The sequence below is a fragment of the Balaenoptera borealis genome (genome assembly GCF_965194805.1).
Source record: "Balaenoptera borealis genome assembly, chromosome: 4".
Lineage (NCBI taxonomy): Eukaryota > Metazoa > Chordata > Mammalia > Artiodactyla > Balaenopteridae > Balaenoptera > Balaenoptera borealis.
Window position 1 is genome coordinate 8,898,661 of NC_138861.1, and position 19,333 is coordinate 8,917,993.

General features: G+C 38.9%; 1 protein-coding gene across 3 annotated transcripts in view; it reads left to right on the forward strand.

Moving 5' to 3' along the window:
* Positions 1 to 184: 184 nt before the first annotated feature.
* Positions 185 to 19,333, forward strand: part of NUDT9 (nudix hydrolase 9) — a 31,245-nt gene continuing 12,096 nt past the window's right edge. Inside the window, exons 1-4 of one of the 3 annotated variants that reach the window (XM_082391758.1) lie at positions 185 to 486; positions 10,233 to 10,472; positions 13,672 to 13,767; positions 17,209 to 17,295. In XM_082391758.1, coding sequence (XP_082247884.1) covers positions 380 to 486; positions 10,233 to 10,472; positions 13,672 to 13,767; positions 17,209 to 17,295 — 530 coding nt within the window. In that variant the 5' untranslated portion in view covers positions 185 to 379. Of the gene's footprint in view, positions 487 to 5,113; positions 5,526 to 10,232; positions 10,473 to 13,671; positions 13,768 to 17,208; positions 17,296 to 19,333 lie in introns of those variants that run through there. The other 2 variants (XM_082391759.1, XM_082391760.1) reach the window with 2 other exon arrangements.

Below are 19,333 nucleotides of genomic sequence, written 5' to 3' on the forward strand. Positions count from 1 at the left end.
CCCAAACACAGCTGAGCAAGGACGAAAAGCCGAACGAGGCCGGCGCTACGAAGCCTGCGCCGTCTTCGCTTTACGGCGCTGCCGTAAAGTGCCGTCGCGCACCGGGGGCGTCACGACGCGGTTGGCTCTTTTCCCGACTGCTGGCGCTGGCCGCTTGGGCGTCCCCTGGCGGGCCGTGTCGAGCTGGGCTGTTGTTTGGGGAGGGCGTTTGGTCCCCTGTGTGTTGATGAGATAAAACTGGCTGCTCCCGCTCCGGAACCCGAGGGCCGCCCGGTCCTAGTGCCCGCTGGATACCCGGGGCCCAGGGGTGTGGGGAGGCCGGAGGCTGCGGCCCAAGCTAACAGCGACCCCGCTCCGCACATCTCCCCGCGGGCCGCAGATGGCCGGACGCTTCCTGGGGAAGACTTTAGCCACCGTGTCTCTCTCTGTGGCCTTGGCCTCTGTGACTCTCAAGTCCTTGGGCCGTTGCAGCATCGCGGCGTGCAGGTATTACCTCTTCTACTGCTGGCTCCTTGTCCCGAGTCCTTGCGTTGCGAGGGGGAAGCAGCTTCTGGTCGGGCGGCTTCAGCAGGCTTTGCGTGGGTCCCAGCTCTTTACGGCCATATACACGTTTTTTAAAAGGCTCTAAGATGTTTTACCTGCCTTTTGAGAAAAGCAAGCGGTAGTGACCTTTCTTATGATATTCGAACTTTGCCATCCTCCATGAGTCACTAACGTTCTTGTCTCCAGAGAGTTTAAATAGCACATGTTTGGGTGTGGTGTTGTTCCGTGCCATTTTTTTGTTTTTTTGTTTTTTTTGGTGAATACTTAAAACATTATTGTTAAAATTAAAACATGCACGTAGTTTAAAGATGCGAACAGTATAAATGCTGTAAAAGGAAAAATATAAGTCGTTATTGCTCTCCTCCACTTCTCCATTTCAGTGTAGATAATATATTTATTAGTTACCTTTGTAAAAAAATTTGCCTTGGATAAATTCAGGCATTTATGGTAGCTCACACTGCCTCCTCCTTTTATTCCTCTCTCCTTCTGGTTTCTAAACACGGTGTCCCAGGTACCATGCCCATGCTAGGCGCGGAGTAATAAACAAGTTTTATGAGGCTGCCCCTAGGAGGTTTTTTTGTTTGTTTTTTGTTTCTTGTTTATTTATTTTTTTGCTTGTCATGTCATGTTTACTTCCGGCACGAGGAAATTTTCTTCTATTTGTTTTTTCCCCCATTTTTTCTTCTGTCCTGTCCTTTTTCCCCACCCCGGGAACTCCAGTGATAGCTTTTGGACTTTCTGGGTAGAGCCTCTATTTCTCTTTTTCTTTAATTTTCCATTGGTTTGTCTTTTTGTATGAAGTTCTTAGAGATTTCCCTCAAATTTATCTTCTAGATTACTAGTTCAGACTGCCGTCCTGTGCATTATTCTGTCATCTCTTCTATTGCATTGTAAATTTTGACAAGAGCTTTTTCCCCCTCATTGCTCTCTTTAATAGCCTTTTCTTATTTTATGGCTATAAAAGTCTTTTGAATCTGTAAAAATGATCATTAGAATAAAAATTATCTTCTGTTTCCTGAATTGTCTGACCCTTCTGGGTCAGTGGTTCTGTTCCTTTTTGGTCCTTTTTCCTTCTGTTTTTTTCTCAAACATCTGACGGATGCTGGTTATTTATATTTTGATTAATGTAGATAATAGGCATTGTTCTCTTTAGAAGGAGCACTGATTGAATATTGCCCCCATGTTCCAGTGCACCTAGACCGGGCGGTTTCAGCTGAGGGTGTGTGGGCGGGTGGCAGCAGGCGGTCAGGCTGGAAACGTCCCCCTTCCCGTTCCAGACTTGACACTTGTGCAGCAGCTTCCCCGCTGAACATAGCTGCCCTAAGTTAATTTCCTCAGTGTGAATTACAGAGATATTAAGCCTAAATTTCTGCTGTGTTCTCTAATACCTAATTCACAATAGAGGTTCTACTCCTTCATTTTCTTTAACTTTTGGTTTTATCCTGGGGACAAACAACTAATACCGACTTTTTGTTTGTAGGGTAGGGAGGGAGGAGGACTGATCTCCATGGTTACTGCCCCACTGCTCACTTGGGACATTTGGGTCCACTTATTTCCAATGTAACTCTCTGGTGGGGCATGTTGATATGGGGGGCGCTTTATGTGTGTGTGGCGGGGAGACTGGGGGTATATGGGAGCTCTGTGTTTTCTGCACAGTTTTGCTGTGAACCTGAAACTGCTTTAAAAAATAAAGTCTATTAAAAAAAAAAAAAGGCAGGTAGTATCCTTTCCTCAATTCACACAGGGACAGGTGCATGGAAAATAAAAGACATAATGCTCTTGTTAAAAAAAAAAAAAGTTGACAAAACCAATGAACAGATAGTGTTTCAAGCAAGAATGGTTTGAGTATCAAAGGAATAAGGGAGGTCTTGGGGAAATTTTGATGAAGGCTTCTAATACTTTTGCTAAAATTATCCACTCTGATTTGACTGTGAAGGTATAAAAGTGAAGTTTGCTGAATAATGTAGTTATAAATAAAATGTAATAGAAATATAATAAAAACAAATTTGATTAATTCCTTGTTTGAAGACTTAGGTTATAACCAAATCTATATACTTATATACCTATAATATACAATTTATTTTCATAATTCTTCCCTCCAGTTTTTTTGAGATAAAATTGATATACAGCACTGTGTAAGATTAATGTGTACAGCATAAATATTTGAAATACATCATGAAATGATTGTCACAACATGTTTAGTGAACATCCATCATCACAGATAGATACAAAATTAAAGAAATAGAAAAAAAATTTTTCCTTGTGATGAGAACTTTAGGATTTACTCTCTTAACCACTTTCATATATTTATATAACATACAGCAGTGTTAATTATATTTATCATGTTGTACATTATATCCCTAGTACGTTTTTGTCTTATGACTGGAAGTTTGTACCTTTTGACCACCTTCATCCAGTTTCCCCTCTAGCCCCGCCCCCCCGCCTCGTGACCACAAATCTGATTGCTTTTTCTGAGTTTGTTGTTGAAGTATAATTGACCTACCACACTATATTAGTTCCTGTTACACAACATAGTGATTTGATATTTCCATACATTTTAACTTGATAACCAGGGTAAGTCTAGTTACCTTATGTCACCATACAAAGATAACATAGTTATTCCCCACATCTTACATTTCATACTCGTGACTCATTTATTTTGTACCTGGAAGTTTGTACCTCAATTAATCTTCTCCCTTTTCTACTTCTTTCCTCCCCCTACCACCCTCTCGTCTGGCAACAGCCTGTTTGTTCTACATATCTATGACTCTGCTTCTGTTTTGTTATGTTTGTTTATTTGTTTTGTGTTCTGGATTCCACATATAAGTGGAAAGACAGTATTTGTCTTTCTCTTTTCTCTGTGTGACACTTCACTTAGCATAATATTCTCTGAGTCCAACCGTGTTGTCACAAATGGAAAGATTTCATTCCTTTTTTATAGCTGAGTAATATTCCACTGTGTGTGTGTGTGTGTGTGTGTGTGTGTGTGTGTGTGTGTGTGTGTGAGAGAGAGAGAGAGAGAGAGAGAGAAAGAGAGAGAGAGACATCTTTACCCATTCATCTTTTGATGGGCACTTAGCCTGCTTCCGTATCTTGGCTGTTGTAAATAATGCTGCTGTGAACATGGGGGTGCGTGTATCTTTTCTAATTAGTGTTTTTGGTTTCTTCAGATAAATACCCAGGAGTGGAATTGCTGGATCATATGGTAGTTCTATTTTTAATTTTTTTGAGGAATCTCCATATTGTTTTCTGTAGTGGCTGCACCAATTTACATTCCCATTAGCAGCACACAAGCGTTCCCTTTTCTCCGCATCCTCACCAGCACTTGTTATTTGTTGTCTTTTTGATAATAGCCATTCTGACAGGTATAAGGTGATATCTCATTGTGGTTGTTTTGGGTTTTTTTAATACATTTATTTATTTATTCATTTATTTAATTTTTGGCTGCATTGGGTCTTCGCTGCTGCACACGGACTTTCTCTAGTTGCAGTGAGCGGGGGCTACTCTTTGTTGCAGGGCGCAGACTTCTCATTGTGGTGGCTTCTCTTGTTGCAGAGCACAGGCTCTAGGCGCGCGGGCTTCAGTAGTTGTGGCACACGGGCTTCAGTAGTTGTGGCTCATGGGCTCTAGAGCGCAGGCTCAGTAGTTGTGGCGCACAGGCTTAGTTGCTCCGCGGCATGTGGGATCTTCCCAAACCAGGGCTCGAACCCGTGTCCCCTGCATTGGCAGGCAGATTCTTAACCACTGCGCCACCAGGGAAGCCCATCATTGTGGTTTTGATTTGCCTTTCCATGATGGTTAGCAATGTTGAGCATATTTTCATGTTCCTGTTGGCCATTTCTGTGTCTTCTTAGGAAAAATATCTGTTCGGATCCTCCACCCATTCTTTAAATTGGGTTGTTTGTTTTTGACATTGTGTTGTATGGGTTTTTTGTATATTTTGGATATTAACAACCTATCAGATATATTGTTTGCAAATATCTTCTCCTGTTCAGTCAGCAGCCTTTTTGTTTTGTTGATAGTTTCCTTTGCAAAAGCTTTTTAGTTTGATGTAGTCCCATTTGTTTATTTTTGCTTTTGTTTCCCTTGCCAGAGGAGACACATCCAAAAATTCTTGCTAAGACCAATGTCAAAGAGTGTACTGATTATGTTTTCTTCTAGAAGTTTTATGGTTTCAGGTCTTACATTTAAGTCTTTAACTCATTTGGAAATTATTTTTGTGCCTGGTGCGAGAGAGTAGTCAAGTTTGTTTCTTTCACATTTATTGAAGAGGCTGCCATTCTCCATTGTATATTGTTGCCTCTGCTGTTGTAGATTAATTGCCCATATAAGTGTGGGGTCGTTTCTGGGCTTTCTTTTCTGTTCCATTTATCTGTTGTTTTTTTAGTCTCTATTTTATTTATTTCTGTTCTGGTCTTTATGATTTCTTTCCTCCTACTACCTTTGGGTTTTGTTCATTCTTAATTTTCTAGTTCCTTTAGGTGTAAGGCTAGGTTATTTATTTGAGATTTTTCTTGTTTCCTGAGGTAGGCTTGTATCACTATGAACTTCCCTCTTAGAACTGCAGGTCCCTTAATTTTTCTGGGTTTGATTGAAAATAAAATTGTTTAGAAAATGAACTGTATTAGAAAATAATGAAACAGAAGTGAAAAGTAAATTTACACAAGGATTGGTGGTGCTGAACTCTTTTGGCTTTTGCTTGTTTGTAAAACTTCTGATCTCTCCCATCAAATCTGAATGAAAGCCTTGTCAGGTACAGTATTCTTTTTTTTTTTTAATTGTATCTATTTGCACACTAATAGTGTATATGAATTTATATTTTCCCATATTTACACCAGCTTTATTTTTTATTTTTTATTTTTTATTTTTTTGGGGATACTGTGTGGCATGTGGGATCTTAGTTCCCTGACCAGGGATTGAACCTGTGCCTCCTGCAGAGGAAGTGCGGAGTCTTAACCACTGGACCACCAGGAAGTCTCTGGGTACAGTATTCTTGGTTGTAGGTTTTTCCCTTTCATCATTTTAAAAATATCATGCCACTCCCTTTTGGCCTGCAGAGTTTCTGCTGAAAAATGAGCAGATAGCCTTATGAGAGTTCCTTTGTATGTAACTTGTTGCTTTTCCCTTGCTGCTTTTAATATTCTTTTAAAAATTTTTGCCACTTTAATTATGATGTTGATTTGGTCCTCACTGTGGTCCTCTTTGGGTTGATCCTGTTTGGGACTCTCTGTGCTTCCTGGACCTGGTTGTGTGTTTCCTTTCCCAGGTCAGGGAAGTTTTCAGCTGTTATGTCTTCAAATATGTTCTCTGCCACTTTCTCTCTCTTCACCTTCTAGGACTCCTGTAATGCAAATGCTAGTGCACTTGATGTCTCTTAAACTGTTCTCATTTCTTTTTATTCTTTTTCCTTTTTTTCTGTTCTGCTCCAGTGACTTCCACTACTCTGTCTTCTAGCTTGATATTCCATTCCTCTGTATCATCTAGTCTACTGTTGATTCCTTCTAGTATATTTTTTCATTTCAGTTATTGTATTCTTTGTCTCTGGTTAGTTCTTCTTTATATTTTCTAACTCTTTTTTTAAATTATTTTTTTGGCAACATTGGGTCTTCATTGCTGCACGTGAGCCTCTCGTTGCGGCGAGCAGGGGCTACTCTTCATTGTGGTGCGCAGACTTCTCATTGCAGTAGCTTCTCTTGTTGTGGAGCACGGGCTCTAGGTGCGCGGGCTTCAGTAGTTGCAGCACGTGGGCTCAGCAGTTGTGGCACGTGAGCCCTAGAGCGCACGGGCTTCAGTAGTCGCAGCACGTGGGCTCTAGAGCGCAGGCTCAGTAGTAGAGTGCACAGGCCTAGTTGCTCTGTGGCATGTGGGATCTTCCCAGACCAGGTATCAAACCCATGTCTCCTGCACTGGCAAGTGAATTCATAACTACTGTGCTACCAGGGAAGCCCCTAACTCTTTGTTAAAAACTTCTAACTTCTCACTCTGTTCATCCAGTTTTCTAACAAGTTCTTTGATCATCTTTATGATCATTACCTTGAACTCTTTATTGGATATTGCCTATCTCCACTTCACTTTGTTCTTCTTCTGGGGTTTTATCTTGTTCTTTCATTTGGAACATATCCTCTGTCGCCTCATTTTGCCTAATTTGCTGTTTTTATTTTTATGTATTTGGTAGGTTGGTTACATTTCCTGACCTTGGAGAAGTGGCCTTTTATAGGAGACGTCCTATGAGTCTCAGTTGTGCACTACCCTCTGGTCACTAGAGCTCTAAGGGTGCCCCTCATGTGGGCTGTGTGGGTCCTTCTTTTATGGCAGGCTGTGGGCCTGCATAAAAAAAAAAATGTGGGCCTGCCCACTACTGTGGGCACTCTGGTACATGTGGCTGGCCCACATCCATCGGTTGCCAGGCTCTGCCTCCTGCAGAAGCTGCCTGCCAGTGGTGGGCAGGGCTGCGTCAGGAGGCAGCTGGCTGCAGAGCCCTGGAAGGCTCTGCTGTTGGCTCACTTGTGGGCAGAGCCAGGTTCTGGGTTGGGTGGTAGTGGGGCTGGGGTCCCGGATCTAGTGTTGGCCTCCTGGTGGGCGAGGCTGGGACCCAGGGGATCCCAGGGCTGGTGCCCACCCACTGGTGTGCGGGCCGGGTCTTGGGCCCGCTGGTGGACAGTGTCCGTCCCCCAGGTGGCTGTGTGCTCAGGGCAGCTTAAGGCTGCTGACCTGCTGGTGGATGGAGCTGTGTGTCCCCACCTAGCTAGCTGCTTGGTCTGTGATGTCCCAGTACTGTTGCTGACAGGCTTGTGGGTAGGTCCAGGTCCAGGGTCTAATAAGCTGGAGGGAGGATTCCAAAGTGGAATTTATAGAGTCCCTGTGGTAGAATGAGCTCCTCAAAATGACTGCCACCAGTGTTTGTGCCCGCAGGGTGAGTCGCGGTTGCTTCTGCCTCTCTGGGAGGCTCTCCAAGATGAGCAAGTGGGTCTGACCCAGGCTCCTTTCAAATGACTGCTTCTGCCCTGGGTCCCAGAGCGTGAGAGAGTGGAGTCTATTTCCGCTCTCTAGCTCCCCAGAAAGTGAGCCCCGCTGGCCTTTACAGCCAGACATTCTGGGGGCTCATCTTCTCGGTACAGAACCCCCCCAGCTGGGGAGCCCGATGTGGGGCTTGGACCCCTTGATCTTTGGGGAGAACCTCTTCAGTTGTAATTATCCTCCTGGTTGTGGGTCGCCCACCTAGGGGTATGGGTCTTCACTATACCATGTCTCTGTGCCTCTTACCTGTCTCATTGTGGTTGGTTCCTTCTTTATATCTTTAGTAGAAGATGGTTTTCTGCTAGTCTTCCAGTCTTTCTCATCAGTAGTTGCTCTGTAGATAGCTGTAATTTTGGTGTGCCCGTGGGAGGAGGTGAGCTCAGGGTCTTCCTACTCTGTCATCTTGGCCACACCCCTATCTTCATAATTTTAAATTTCGTTTTTAAAGATGAAGCTCCAATCAAACTCCTTTTCAGTAATCACAATGAAATTTTGGTCTCTACGATTTATGTGGCCTTTTTCTGTTACTTTCAGATATGACAGAGGATCTCCTGTATATATGGTTTGCCAGGCATTATGCCAGACACAGGATATAAGTGTTGAAATAAAACAGATGTGCTACCTGTTCTCCATTTGCTACAGTCAGATTTCAACCTAATAAATGTAAAATCACAATCATGGTAATTCACAGTACAGTCGAGCTCTGATAGCATAGCATATGGCAGGAGGAACCTTAATTCTCCTAGGGAGTTAAGAGGAAGAGTTCCCTGAGGAAGTGAACTTTGTTGGGTTTTTTTTTAGATTAATTTTTATTGGAGTATAGTTGATTTACAGTGTTGTATTAGTTTCTGCTGTACAGCAAAGTGAATTTTGAATTGATCTGAGGGATAAACGCAAGTTAGCTACTTGGAGGAGGAAGGAAAGCTGTTGCAGGCAGAAAGAGCAGCATGTGTAAAGGCCCTGTAACCTGAATATATGTACTTATTTATTTTTTCCATCATTACTTTATAAAATGGGATCATATTATATACATTTTTCTTCATCTTGCTTTTCATTTTCAACAATACCTTATGAAAATATTGACAAGTCATTTGGTGTCATTATTTTTAATAACTACTTAATATTCATTCCATGGTGTAGCTGTTCCAATATTTATTAAGCCATCCCCACATTATTGGGCATTGCCTTTAATTCCCATTACACATTGCTGAAATAAACATGTTTTGTACATGTAACTGGTTATTTCATTTTTATGGGCTAGATTACCGGGAATGAAATTACTGAGTTGAAGGATATAAGTATATTCATCATTGATTGCACTTAGTTTTCATGTCTCTGTCTGGAAGAGTTCTTCTAACTTTATCTTTCATGACCTTAGTGATTTAAAGAGTATGGACCTTTAGTCTGTAAGTTATCCTTTAACGTGGGTGTGTCCTATATTTCCTCATGTCTAGGCTCAGGTCATATATTCTTGTAAGGAATACCTCAGAAATGATTGCTCTGTGCTTCTCACTATATGATATCAAGAGGCACATGAATTTGACTTATTTCACCACCCCATAAAGTTGGTGTTTGTCCCATACACCATTTGTCTCAGGAAGGGCAAATTGTTACAGTATTGTGAGAGCAGGGGAAGGGAGCTGTCATCAGTTTACCATGTTCTCAGAATCCCCTTTATCATATTAAATATCCTAATTTAGAGTCATTAGGAATTTTAATCTTTAAGAATAATGAGAAGGCATTTAAGTTTTTAGTCAGGAGGAGAAATGAAAAATTTTTGTGTAGGCTGTGAGGTAAAGGTTAAGGTTCAGTTTTTTGTTTTCCTTTTTTTTGTATATGCTTTCTAGTTATTTCAGCTCTACACCTCTTATTTTACTCTAAAGTTTATAATTTGTACATTTATCACAGTCTGACTTCAAGTAATATTACATTACTTTGTGTATAATGTAAGACTCCTACAGCAGTATATTTCCATTTCCTGTTATTCTTTTGGGCTATTTTTGCCATACATTTTTTACACATGTATGTTAGACCATAAACTATTTTTTAAAATTGATTCTTTCATGTAGACCTAAGAGTCTTCCTTTACATTTGTTTTTGTGGTTGAATTTTTATAACAAACTTCTCTTCCCCAACATTTGTGCTAACAAAAGTAAACTTCTGTCCCTTTTTCTCAATGAAAATAAATTCAATGAGTAGGTTTCAATTAATAAGATTTAGCAATATTTAAAAAAAATATTTATTTATTTATTTTGGCTGCACCAGGACTTATTTGCGGCACTCGGGATCTTCGTTGCCGTGTGTGGGATCTTAGTTGTGGCATGCGGGATCTTTAGTTGAGGCACGCAGGCTTCTTAGTTGAAGCGTGCAGGCTTCTTAGCTGCAGCATGCATGTGGGATCTAGTTCCCCAACCAGGGATTGAACCCACGCCCAGTGCACTGAGAGTAGAGTGTCTTGGCCACTGGACCACCAGGGAAGTCCCTAGCAATATTTTAATATTTGAAAATAATCTCTCACAGATGTTGGATCTTTACACTAATATGCATCAAATTTAGAATTTTCTGATTTTTAAGTCTTTGAAATTGAAAAGTTCTATTTTGGGGTCTGTGAATTAGGTTCTTCAATTAATTAATTTTGTACTTATATAAAACGTTTTTCTTTTTCCTCCCAGTAACTCATTTTCATCCTGTGGATTTCATCTTAACTCCAACACGATGTCTGGTTCTAATGGTACCAAAGAGAATTCCCACAACAAGGCTCGGACATCTCCTTACCCAGGTTCAAAAGTTCAACGCAGCCAGGTTCCTAATGAAAAGGTAGGCTGGCTTGTTGAGTGGCAAGACTATAATCCTGTGGAATACACTGCAGTCTCTGTCTTGGCTGGACCTCGGTGGGCAGATCCTCAGATCAGGTGAGTAAATTAGTTGGTGTTAGCCGGGTGTAAGACTTTTGGAGAAGGTAATGGTTGTATTTGTAAATTATCACTTGATAGTTGAAAAATAGTTTTTATCCAGTGCTTGACTTTATTATAACTCAGTTTCCACACTTGCTTGAATTCTTTTTTTTTTTTAAATATTTATTTATTTATTTATTTTGGCTGTGCCAGGTCTTAGTTGCAGCACATGGGCTCTTAGTTGCCGCGTACGGGCTCTTAGTTGTGGCAGGCGGGCTTCTTAGTTGTGGCATGCATGTGGGATCTAGTTCCATGACCAGGGATTGAACCCAGGCCTCCTGCATTGGGAGCACGGAGTCTTACCCACTGGACCACCAGGGAAGTCCCTCACATTTGCTTGAATTCTTGCCAAAGCTATTCAGTTCATTTTTGTTTATTCTTTTGGGGGTTTTATGATGATCTTTCCAAATAGGTAAATCTATTTTGTTGTGGAGTTTTTTATTTTATGAAATGACAAGTGGTGGTCTCTGTTTTCATTTCTTTTGTTTGGGTTATCAATAACACCTTTTGTGGTTATTTTCCAACATAGCTAGACTTGTATTTGAATAGTGAAAATATTTTTCAGAAACTTTTTCCAGATTACTAAGAACAGGATGATGATAAAATTAGACCAGTGTGAGAAGATAGAAAAGGGATAGAAAAAGGAGAGAGAAAGAGGAAAAAAAAAAAAGTCAAGCAAAAATGTTTTGACTAAATTCAGAGAAGTGCTGTGTTGATTCACGTTTTATATTTATGCTTCTTTTGATAAATATAATGATAGAGTTGTAAAATGTGCTAACTATGAGCTAGGCACTGTACTAAATGTTTTATAACCATTGTTTTATTTTATTCTTATAACTATTCTGGAAGGCAGACAGGGTTGTTATTTCTACTGTATAGAAAAATAAACACACACAAAAAATGGAAGCACAGAAAGTTTGTCCTTTGCATATGGTTGGTCATGTAGCTAGTAGATGGTATAGCTTGGACTTGAACTCAGTCTGACTTCAGATTTCATGCCCTTAACTACTCTGCTAAACTGCTGCCCTAGTTTTGGAACATTTTATAAGTTTGATTTAATGGGTAAATTTATTATAAATGATAGTCCTCTCAAGGCCTTATTTAGTCAGTTAAATAAGAAATTTTGCTAGTTGGAATTATCCAGTATTAGTTCATTAGGTTGTTAAACTTTACCAGGTCACTTATTTCTGTGACTTGATTTCAGCCCACAGTTTCCTTATTTAATCCAAAGGTGTGTTTGTGATAGTACTTGGATTATTAGTTAATCATGAAGCTAACTTGTGGAGAAATTATTAGCTGTAAATGAGTTCCATTTCCCTCATTTTAGATGATATACATGTTTCCACATATATTATACATACACATTATGTACAATTAAAATTAATGATGTTGCCAGGGGTGCTATACAGTGTAAACAGAGGAAGACAATACATCTTCTTATTTTTCATTCAATTTGTGTTTTAAAAGTTAAATTTGTATCACTATCTAAATCAAGCTTTATTACTAACGTTAATGCTTCAATTATAACTAGTCATGCTTTTTTTTTTTTCCCCAAAAGATGGCTCCCTTTATTCATCTAAAATTTTATTATGAAACATTTCTAACATACAGAAAATTTGAAAGAACTTTATGGGGAACACTCATAAACCCACCACTTTGATTCTTTTATGAACATTTTATTATACTTATTTTATCACATATATATCCATCTATCCCTCCTCCTTCCATCTTGTTTTTTTGATGTATCAGTACATCTCCCCCTATATACTTCAACAAGTATTTCATTAAATAGTATTCAATATTTATTTAGTTTCCTTTCTTTTATTTTTAAAATGTTTATTGAAGTATAGTTATTTACAATGTTGTGTTAATTTCAGGTGTACAGGAAAGTGAATCAGTTATACATACACATATATCCACTCTTTTTTAGATTCTTTTCCCATATAGGTCATTACAGAGTATTGAGTAGAGTTCCCTGTGTTATACAGTAGGTCCTTATTAGTTACCTATTTTATATATAGTGGTGTGAATATGTCAACCCCAATCTCCCAATTTATCCCCCCGCCTCCTTTCCCGCCTGGTAACCGTAAGTTTGTTTTCTACATCTGTGACTCTATTTCTGTTTTGTAAATAAGTTCATTTGTACCATTTTTTTAGATTCCACATATAATGGTGAATTTCTAGAGTCCCAAGAGCATTGTAACTCTGGTTTTATAATTTCATGATTTTTACCATTTAATTATTTTTACATGTGTGTTCAATGGGAGAATGGTTAGAAGTCTTGAGGAAATGTCTGGATCATTCAAGTTGGAAATTATTTCCAAAACAGAGCACAAATATATCTATTCTCTTGCTTATTGGAATTAAAGCAAGAAAAAAAGTGAAACGTATGTCAGAACTGCCCATAAACTGTCCAGTGCTATATAAATATTCACTGTCAGTGCAATTATGTCAGCGATTTCATAATGGGGAGGAAAGTAGTTTATTTATAGCTTAAAAAAATTTTTTTTGAGTATGACATACATGCAGTAAAGTATACATTTCTTAAGTATGCAGGTGTAGCTCAGTAAGATTTTATATTTATATAACTCTGTAATCCAGAGCTATATCCAGATCAAATCTGGAACATTTCCAGCATATTATATCTATTTTAATCTACATCATGGTTATTATGCAGTTTGTGGGTGAATTCATGTTTTGTGGGTTTACTTTGATAAAAGTATCATTCAGTGTACATTTGAAGAAATTAAAATTACTTTGAAACAGTAGAAATGACAAAATATCAGAAGGAATCTTATTTTTAGAACTATAGGAACCATTAATTGCCATATTGTGCCCACGGACAATTCCACTTTGCTAATAGTAACATAGACTTTCTTGTAGTATGTGGAGGAGCTCCAGCTTGCCTGCCATTAGTCCTTCCCAGAGGGGTTACAACACATATCCTTGTCTTACAAGGTGTTTTGGTTAAACAAATTTTCTTTTTCCAGAAACTGTTTTGAAGGAGTTGATGAATTTGTAAATGAAAACTAACTAAAGTTGTAACTAAAAATTTAGTTTCAAGGATACTGCTTTTATAAATAACTGACTGGCATTATTAAGCTGTTGGTAGTATTGGGTCATTATTTCTTATTTTGCACTGGTATTCTCATTACAGTGAAAGCAACTTTTCACCCAAGTTTAATGAAAAGGATGGGCATGTTGAGAGAAAGAGCCAGAATGGCCTGTATGAGATTGAAAATGGAAGACCTAGGTAGGTACTGGGGATGGGACATCTTACAATAATGGGTCTTTGAAAGGTAGAAAATACTGTCAACGAAAATTCAATTAGCAATCAAGGTAAGAAGAATAAAGGGAATTTTATTCAAACCAACTGAGGATTATAACCTGGAAGACAGACTCTCAGAAAGCTCTGAGAACTGTTCTACCTATTTGAAGATACAGTCATATACATTTTCAAGACGAAGGATTGTACATTAAAATGACATACCGATATTTTACATAAAGTTCACTGAAGACACATGGTCCAGGTGAGCACATACAAAGCAAGCAGCAAGTCACCATGACATCTTTCAGAGTTGGGAAAGAATGCCATTCTTTTAAGAAGTTACATTGCTAGTGTCAGAAGAAAGGGGAAAAAAATTGATTTTTATGGTCAAGCAGGCACTCCCATCTTTGAGGAGGTCTGGTTAATGTGCAATGCAGATGCACACTGCACATTAAGGAAGGAGAGTGGAGGCCCAGACGGACACAGAAAATTTTATGTTTAAATTTTCTTGTCCTGCCTTAAAATATACATTTTTTTTTTTTTTTAAACTTTGGGTTTATTTATTTATTTATTTTTATGGCTGTGTTGGGTCTTCGTTTCTGTGTGAGGGCTTTCTCTAGTTGCGGCAAGTGGGGGCCACTCTTCATCGCGGTGCGCGGGCCTCTCACTATCGTGGCCTCTCTTGTTGCGGAGCACAGGCTCCAGACGCGCAGGCTCAGTAATTGTGGCTCACGGGCCCAGTTGCTCCGCGGCATATGGGATCTTCCCAGACCAGGGCTCGAACCCGTATCCCCTGCATTGGCAGGCAGATTCTCAACCACTGCACCACCAGGGAAGCCCTAAAATATACATTTTATTTTATCAATATAATTAATGTTTATTGAGTGCTTGTATATGCCGGACATTGTATGAAAGAATTTATGTATGTGATCTAATTCAATCACCACAGTAACCCTGTGGGTGGATATTTTTAGTTCCATTTACAGATAAGGAGAGAGAGTGTAAGTTGTTTGCACACAGTGAGTAAGTGGTAGAGACAGGGTTTGAACGCATCTTCTTGTAACCTTACCTTGAAGTAGAAATAATTACAGTTGACTCTTGAACAAAACAGGGGTTGAACTACACAGACCCACTTATATATGGATTTTTTTTCAATAGTAAATATTACAGAATTACACCATCTGAGTTTGGTTGAATCCCTGGATGTGGAACCATAGATACAGGGGAACCGTGTATACAGAGGGCCAGCTATAAGTTTATATGGGAGCATTGATCAAGGGTCAACTGTAATTGAATAAATTAACAGAGAAGGAAAGGATTAAAAACTCTATTTCAGTAGTTATTTATAAAATGAGATAATACCTTAAAGTAAGAATTTGTCCAAATATATAAGAGTAAAAATAAAAATAACCCAACAATTTAACATCAAGTGTCTTTTTGTACTTTTTTTATTTTTAATTTTTTTTTTTGGCCGCGCTGCACAGCATGTGAGTGGGATGTGGGATGTTAGCTCCCGGACCAGGGATCGGACCTGTGCCCCCTGCAGTGGAAGCGCAGAGTCTTAACCACTGGACCGCCTGGGAAGTCTCTCTTTTTGTACTTCTAAAAATGATTTTTCTACACAACTCCAAAATTTGCCATTTTCCTTAAGAAGACATTATACAAGTTAGGAAGAAATGTAAAAATTAGCATGCCTCAAATAAAACAAAAGAAGGATCACAGATTTGGTAATCATGCTTATTACCTCGTAAAAATGTTGCAAAAACTAAGAATATTTTTAGTTCTTCTAAGACTTGGAGATAGTAGAGCTCCTCTCACCCCAGCCTGGTCTTTCAGTTTTGCTAAATTCTTTCTTTATTCATTACTTATTCGCCTTTCTATGTTATTAAACCTTTTCAAGTCAAACTCTCCTTGCATTTGACTTACTCCTCAGATTCTTTTCTGGGTAAAATATATTAAAAGACATATACATATATAAAAGGATAGTCAGCAAAGGCAAGATAGCCTATTGTTTTAGTCAAGACTCTCTGACTAATGGAAACCAACTCTAGCTTGCCTGAGTGAAAAAGTGAACTTTACCACAGGGCTATAGGATCATCTCAAGCCCAGAGCAGAAATGCAGCTAGCTTTAGGAAAGGGTGGAGTTGGAAATCCATTAGAACTGTCTCTCTGCTTTATGTCTGCTTTTCTTTATATGTTGCCTTTGGTTTTCTTTTTCTGCAAACAAGTTTCTCTGCTGCTCAGGCTATAGGACAATCTATGTGTCTTTTCTACAGCTTCTAGTTTATAAGTAACAGGCTTGGTCATCTATAAAAACTAACATTCTCTCTCTTAATAGTGGCTTAGATCATTTGTATTCAGGGGTGTATGGTTACGTGGAATAAAGCATATCTGCTGACCACCCTGCCCCTCCTCCTGAATTTGAAAAGTAGAATTATCGTCACCTGGCCAGGTGTCTTGTCTTTCTGTTTTTATTTGCAAGTCTTGCTGAAATATTTCTGAGTCTAGTATAAAACAATATAAAGATTCACTCAACTTTAATAAAAGTCACAGGAAAGACCAGAATAAAAAGAGATGGCTGAACAGGAAAATTTGACAGGTTGTTTATTTACTTTGACATACTGGGAGGATCAAAGATATAACATTAAATAGGTAAGATTGCAGATTAGGGCATTTCATTTTACATAATGAAAGTTGAACATTTAAGGAATATTGGAAGACACTGGAAGAAAATCACTCAGGCATGAGTGTTGCTATGTTTATCGGACAGACTTTTTAACATTGGGTGTGGCATTAGGTTAAATAGTAGTTGGCATTTTTATAAAATTGTTTTAAAAATTTGAATTTGGTATATTTGAAATCTTGAAATATTAAATACTTCTACCTCATTATATGCTACAAAATATCTATTACTGATAACAAAAATCTAGAACCCACTGTGAAAAAATGGATTTCAAAATGTAACCAAAACTATTTGAATGAGACAGGTTGTAGGAGAGTGGAGTAGGAAAAGAGGATGTTGAGAAAGTGAAGTGTGGGTGTCCTCAGTGATAAAGCATTGCTGTCGCAGAGATAGACGATGATTACGTGGGGAGCATTTCGTTCTTCCAGATTTGAGTCCAGTAAGGTTCTAGTTTGAATTTTGGAGTATAGGTGAAAACTGAAACAAATTCTTATATTGTAGAACAGCTATGGAAATGAGATCCTCCTCCTGGATCAAGGCCAAAGCTTAACACAAGCACGAAAGAAAAGTTAAATAACACTATAAGGAAATCTGTACTTTGAGTGTCGAATATGTAATAGTGCTGCTGGATTTGTGTAGAGATATTATTTCCTTCTTATTGCTCTTACTACCTTGTTTTGGGCCATATCAAGTGTTAAAAAAGATGAGCACATTCAATTGATTTTATGATTTTTTTTTTCCAGAAATCCTGCAGGACGGACAGGACTGGTTGGCCGGGGGCTTTTGGGGCGATGGGGCCCCAATCATGCTGCAGATCCCATCATAACCAGGTAAGAACTAAAAACACATTTCAGTAGCAAAGAGCTAAGTAATTGGATAAAAACAGACTGTAACCATGTTTTTACATGTCCATTATACACACACGTACATGCACACACACAGATGTATGTATGTATACGTATGTGTTTTTATATAGAGTCATCCCTTGGTATCCTGGGGCATTGGTTCCAGGACCACCCCCTGTGCCTCAAGCAGATACCAAAATCTGTGGATGCTTAAGTCCCTTACATAAAATGGGGTAGTACAGTCGGCCCTTCTCATCCATGGGTTCCACATCTATGGATACAGAGAGCTGACTGCATATACGTGTATATATATGTGTGTGTGCACACACACACACGTATATATACATTCATATGCACACACATGAAATCTCTATTTTAAAGGGACTTTATGTAAAATTATAGTGATGTGATTCAAGTGTAAAGCTGTAGTTTTATGTTGTGTGAGTAGGTTAGGCATTATTTAAACAAAGTTAGTTCACCACACATTTATTGAGCATCTCTTTGTTCTCAGAATTAAGTGCTTTGGTGCACATGAAAAGGTATAACAGTCCTAAGTTTCTGCTTCCTGTCATTGAGGAGCTATGTTCTCATTTGCAAGATAGAAAATATTAAATAAGGAAACATGTCAAAGTGATATGGATGACATAGGATGCTTCAGAAAAGTAGAGAATCAGATGTGTGGGACATAATGATGGTAGACCAGAGCACCCAAGAAAGGTGTTATGAAGAGGTAGACTGGAGCTGAACTAGAGGCTTAGATAGGGGCACGGGGGGACGCCTGGGAACAAGGCTTGTAGTAATATCTGTTTGCATATTGAGGGACAGTGAAAAGACCAGTTTGGTTGAAACAGAAGATTCTTGTAAGACAATAGTGGATGATAAATTAGACTTAAAATTAATTTTTATGCCATTCTATTGTGGAGAATATAAAATGCCAAAGCTAAGGAGTATGAAATGGAGCCATTGAAGGTTCCAGGACGGGGGAAGGCATTCTCTTCCTGAGGCAGATCTATCTGGTAAGCCAAATCATAGTCAGAGGGTTTCTTGGTCAGCATGAATCACAGTAAAGGAGGTAGGGGAATGTAGTGTTTAGATGGACTTAGCCATCTCCACTGGAGTCGTCTTCCCAACACATGTGGAATATTCCATCATCTCTGTCATTCTTTTATTTATTTTTTATTTTTAGGATTTCTTCACTGACAACCTCTCTCCTCACATGTGATTGTCATTTTCCTTCTTTAAATAATGCAGATACCCTCAGTATTCTTGCTTTTTTAGTTTTGATATTTTGAGGGCTTTCCTTTCTTACAGGAGACTTTGTTCTCTCTGATCTGGGATATAATAATGATTTCATAGTTTAACTCTAAGGAAGCTTATTTTCAAGTTTCTGGGGGAGGCGCCAATTCTCTACTCATCTTATTCTCGTACTTGCCCGTCCAATTTCCTCTGACAAAAGGTATCTTTACCCCACACCCAACCGCAGTTTTATTTTCCATCTATTCATTCATCCATCTACCCATCTACCTGCCTGCCTATCTACCTACCTACTGACCTACTTCTATCCATCTAGAATTCCTTCAGAAACTTTATGGTTTAAGTGAGATGAGAAGAATTAATATATTCTTATTAATGAATGTAGTTAAAATAATATAAGTAAATATTCATGGTAGTATCAGTTTCTTTTGATTTTGGTGAGGCTGTCTAAAAACAGGAAGGTGTGAAATATTTGAAGCAGGAACGCTAGCAAAGAGACAAGAGGCAGAAGAGGGAAGCCAGAGTCTTGAAAGTTAAGCTAGTCTCTAATTAGCTTATCTTTATCTGTGGTGAACCAAATAGCAACTGAGAGTAAACATGGTGATTGTGTGTCAAGTCGTTTTGAAATGGTAGCCTTTTTGAACTTTATTGTTATACAGATGAGAAAACTGAAGGCTTAGAGATGGTCCAAGGCTATAAAAGAGCCCACAAGTGGCAGAAACTAGCTTTCAACAGTAATCTTAAGTTGATTTCTTTGCTATCTCAGTAA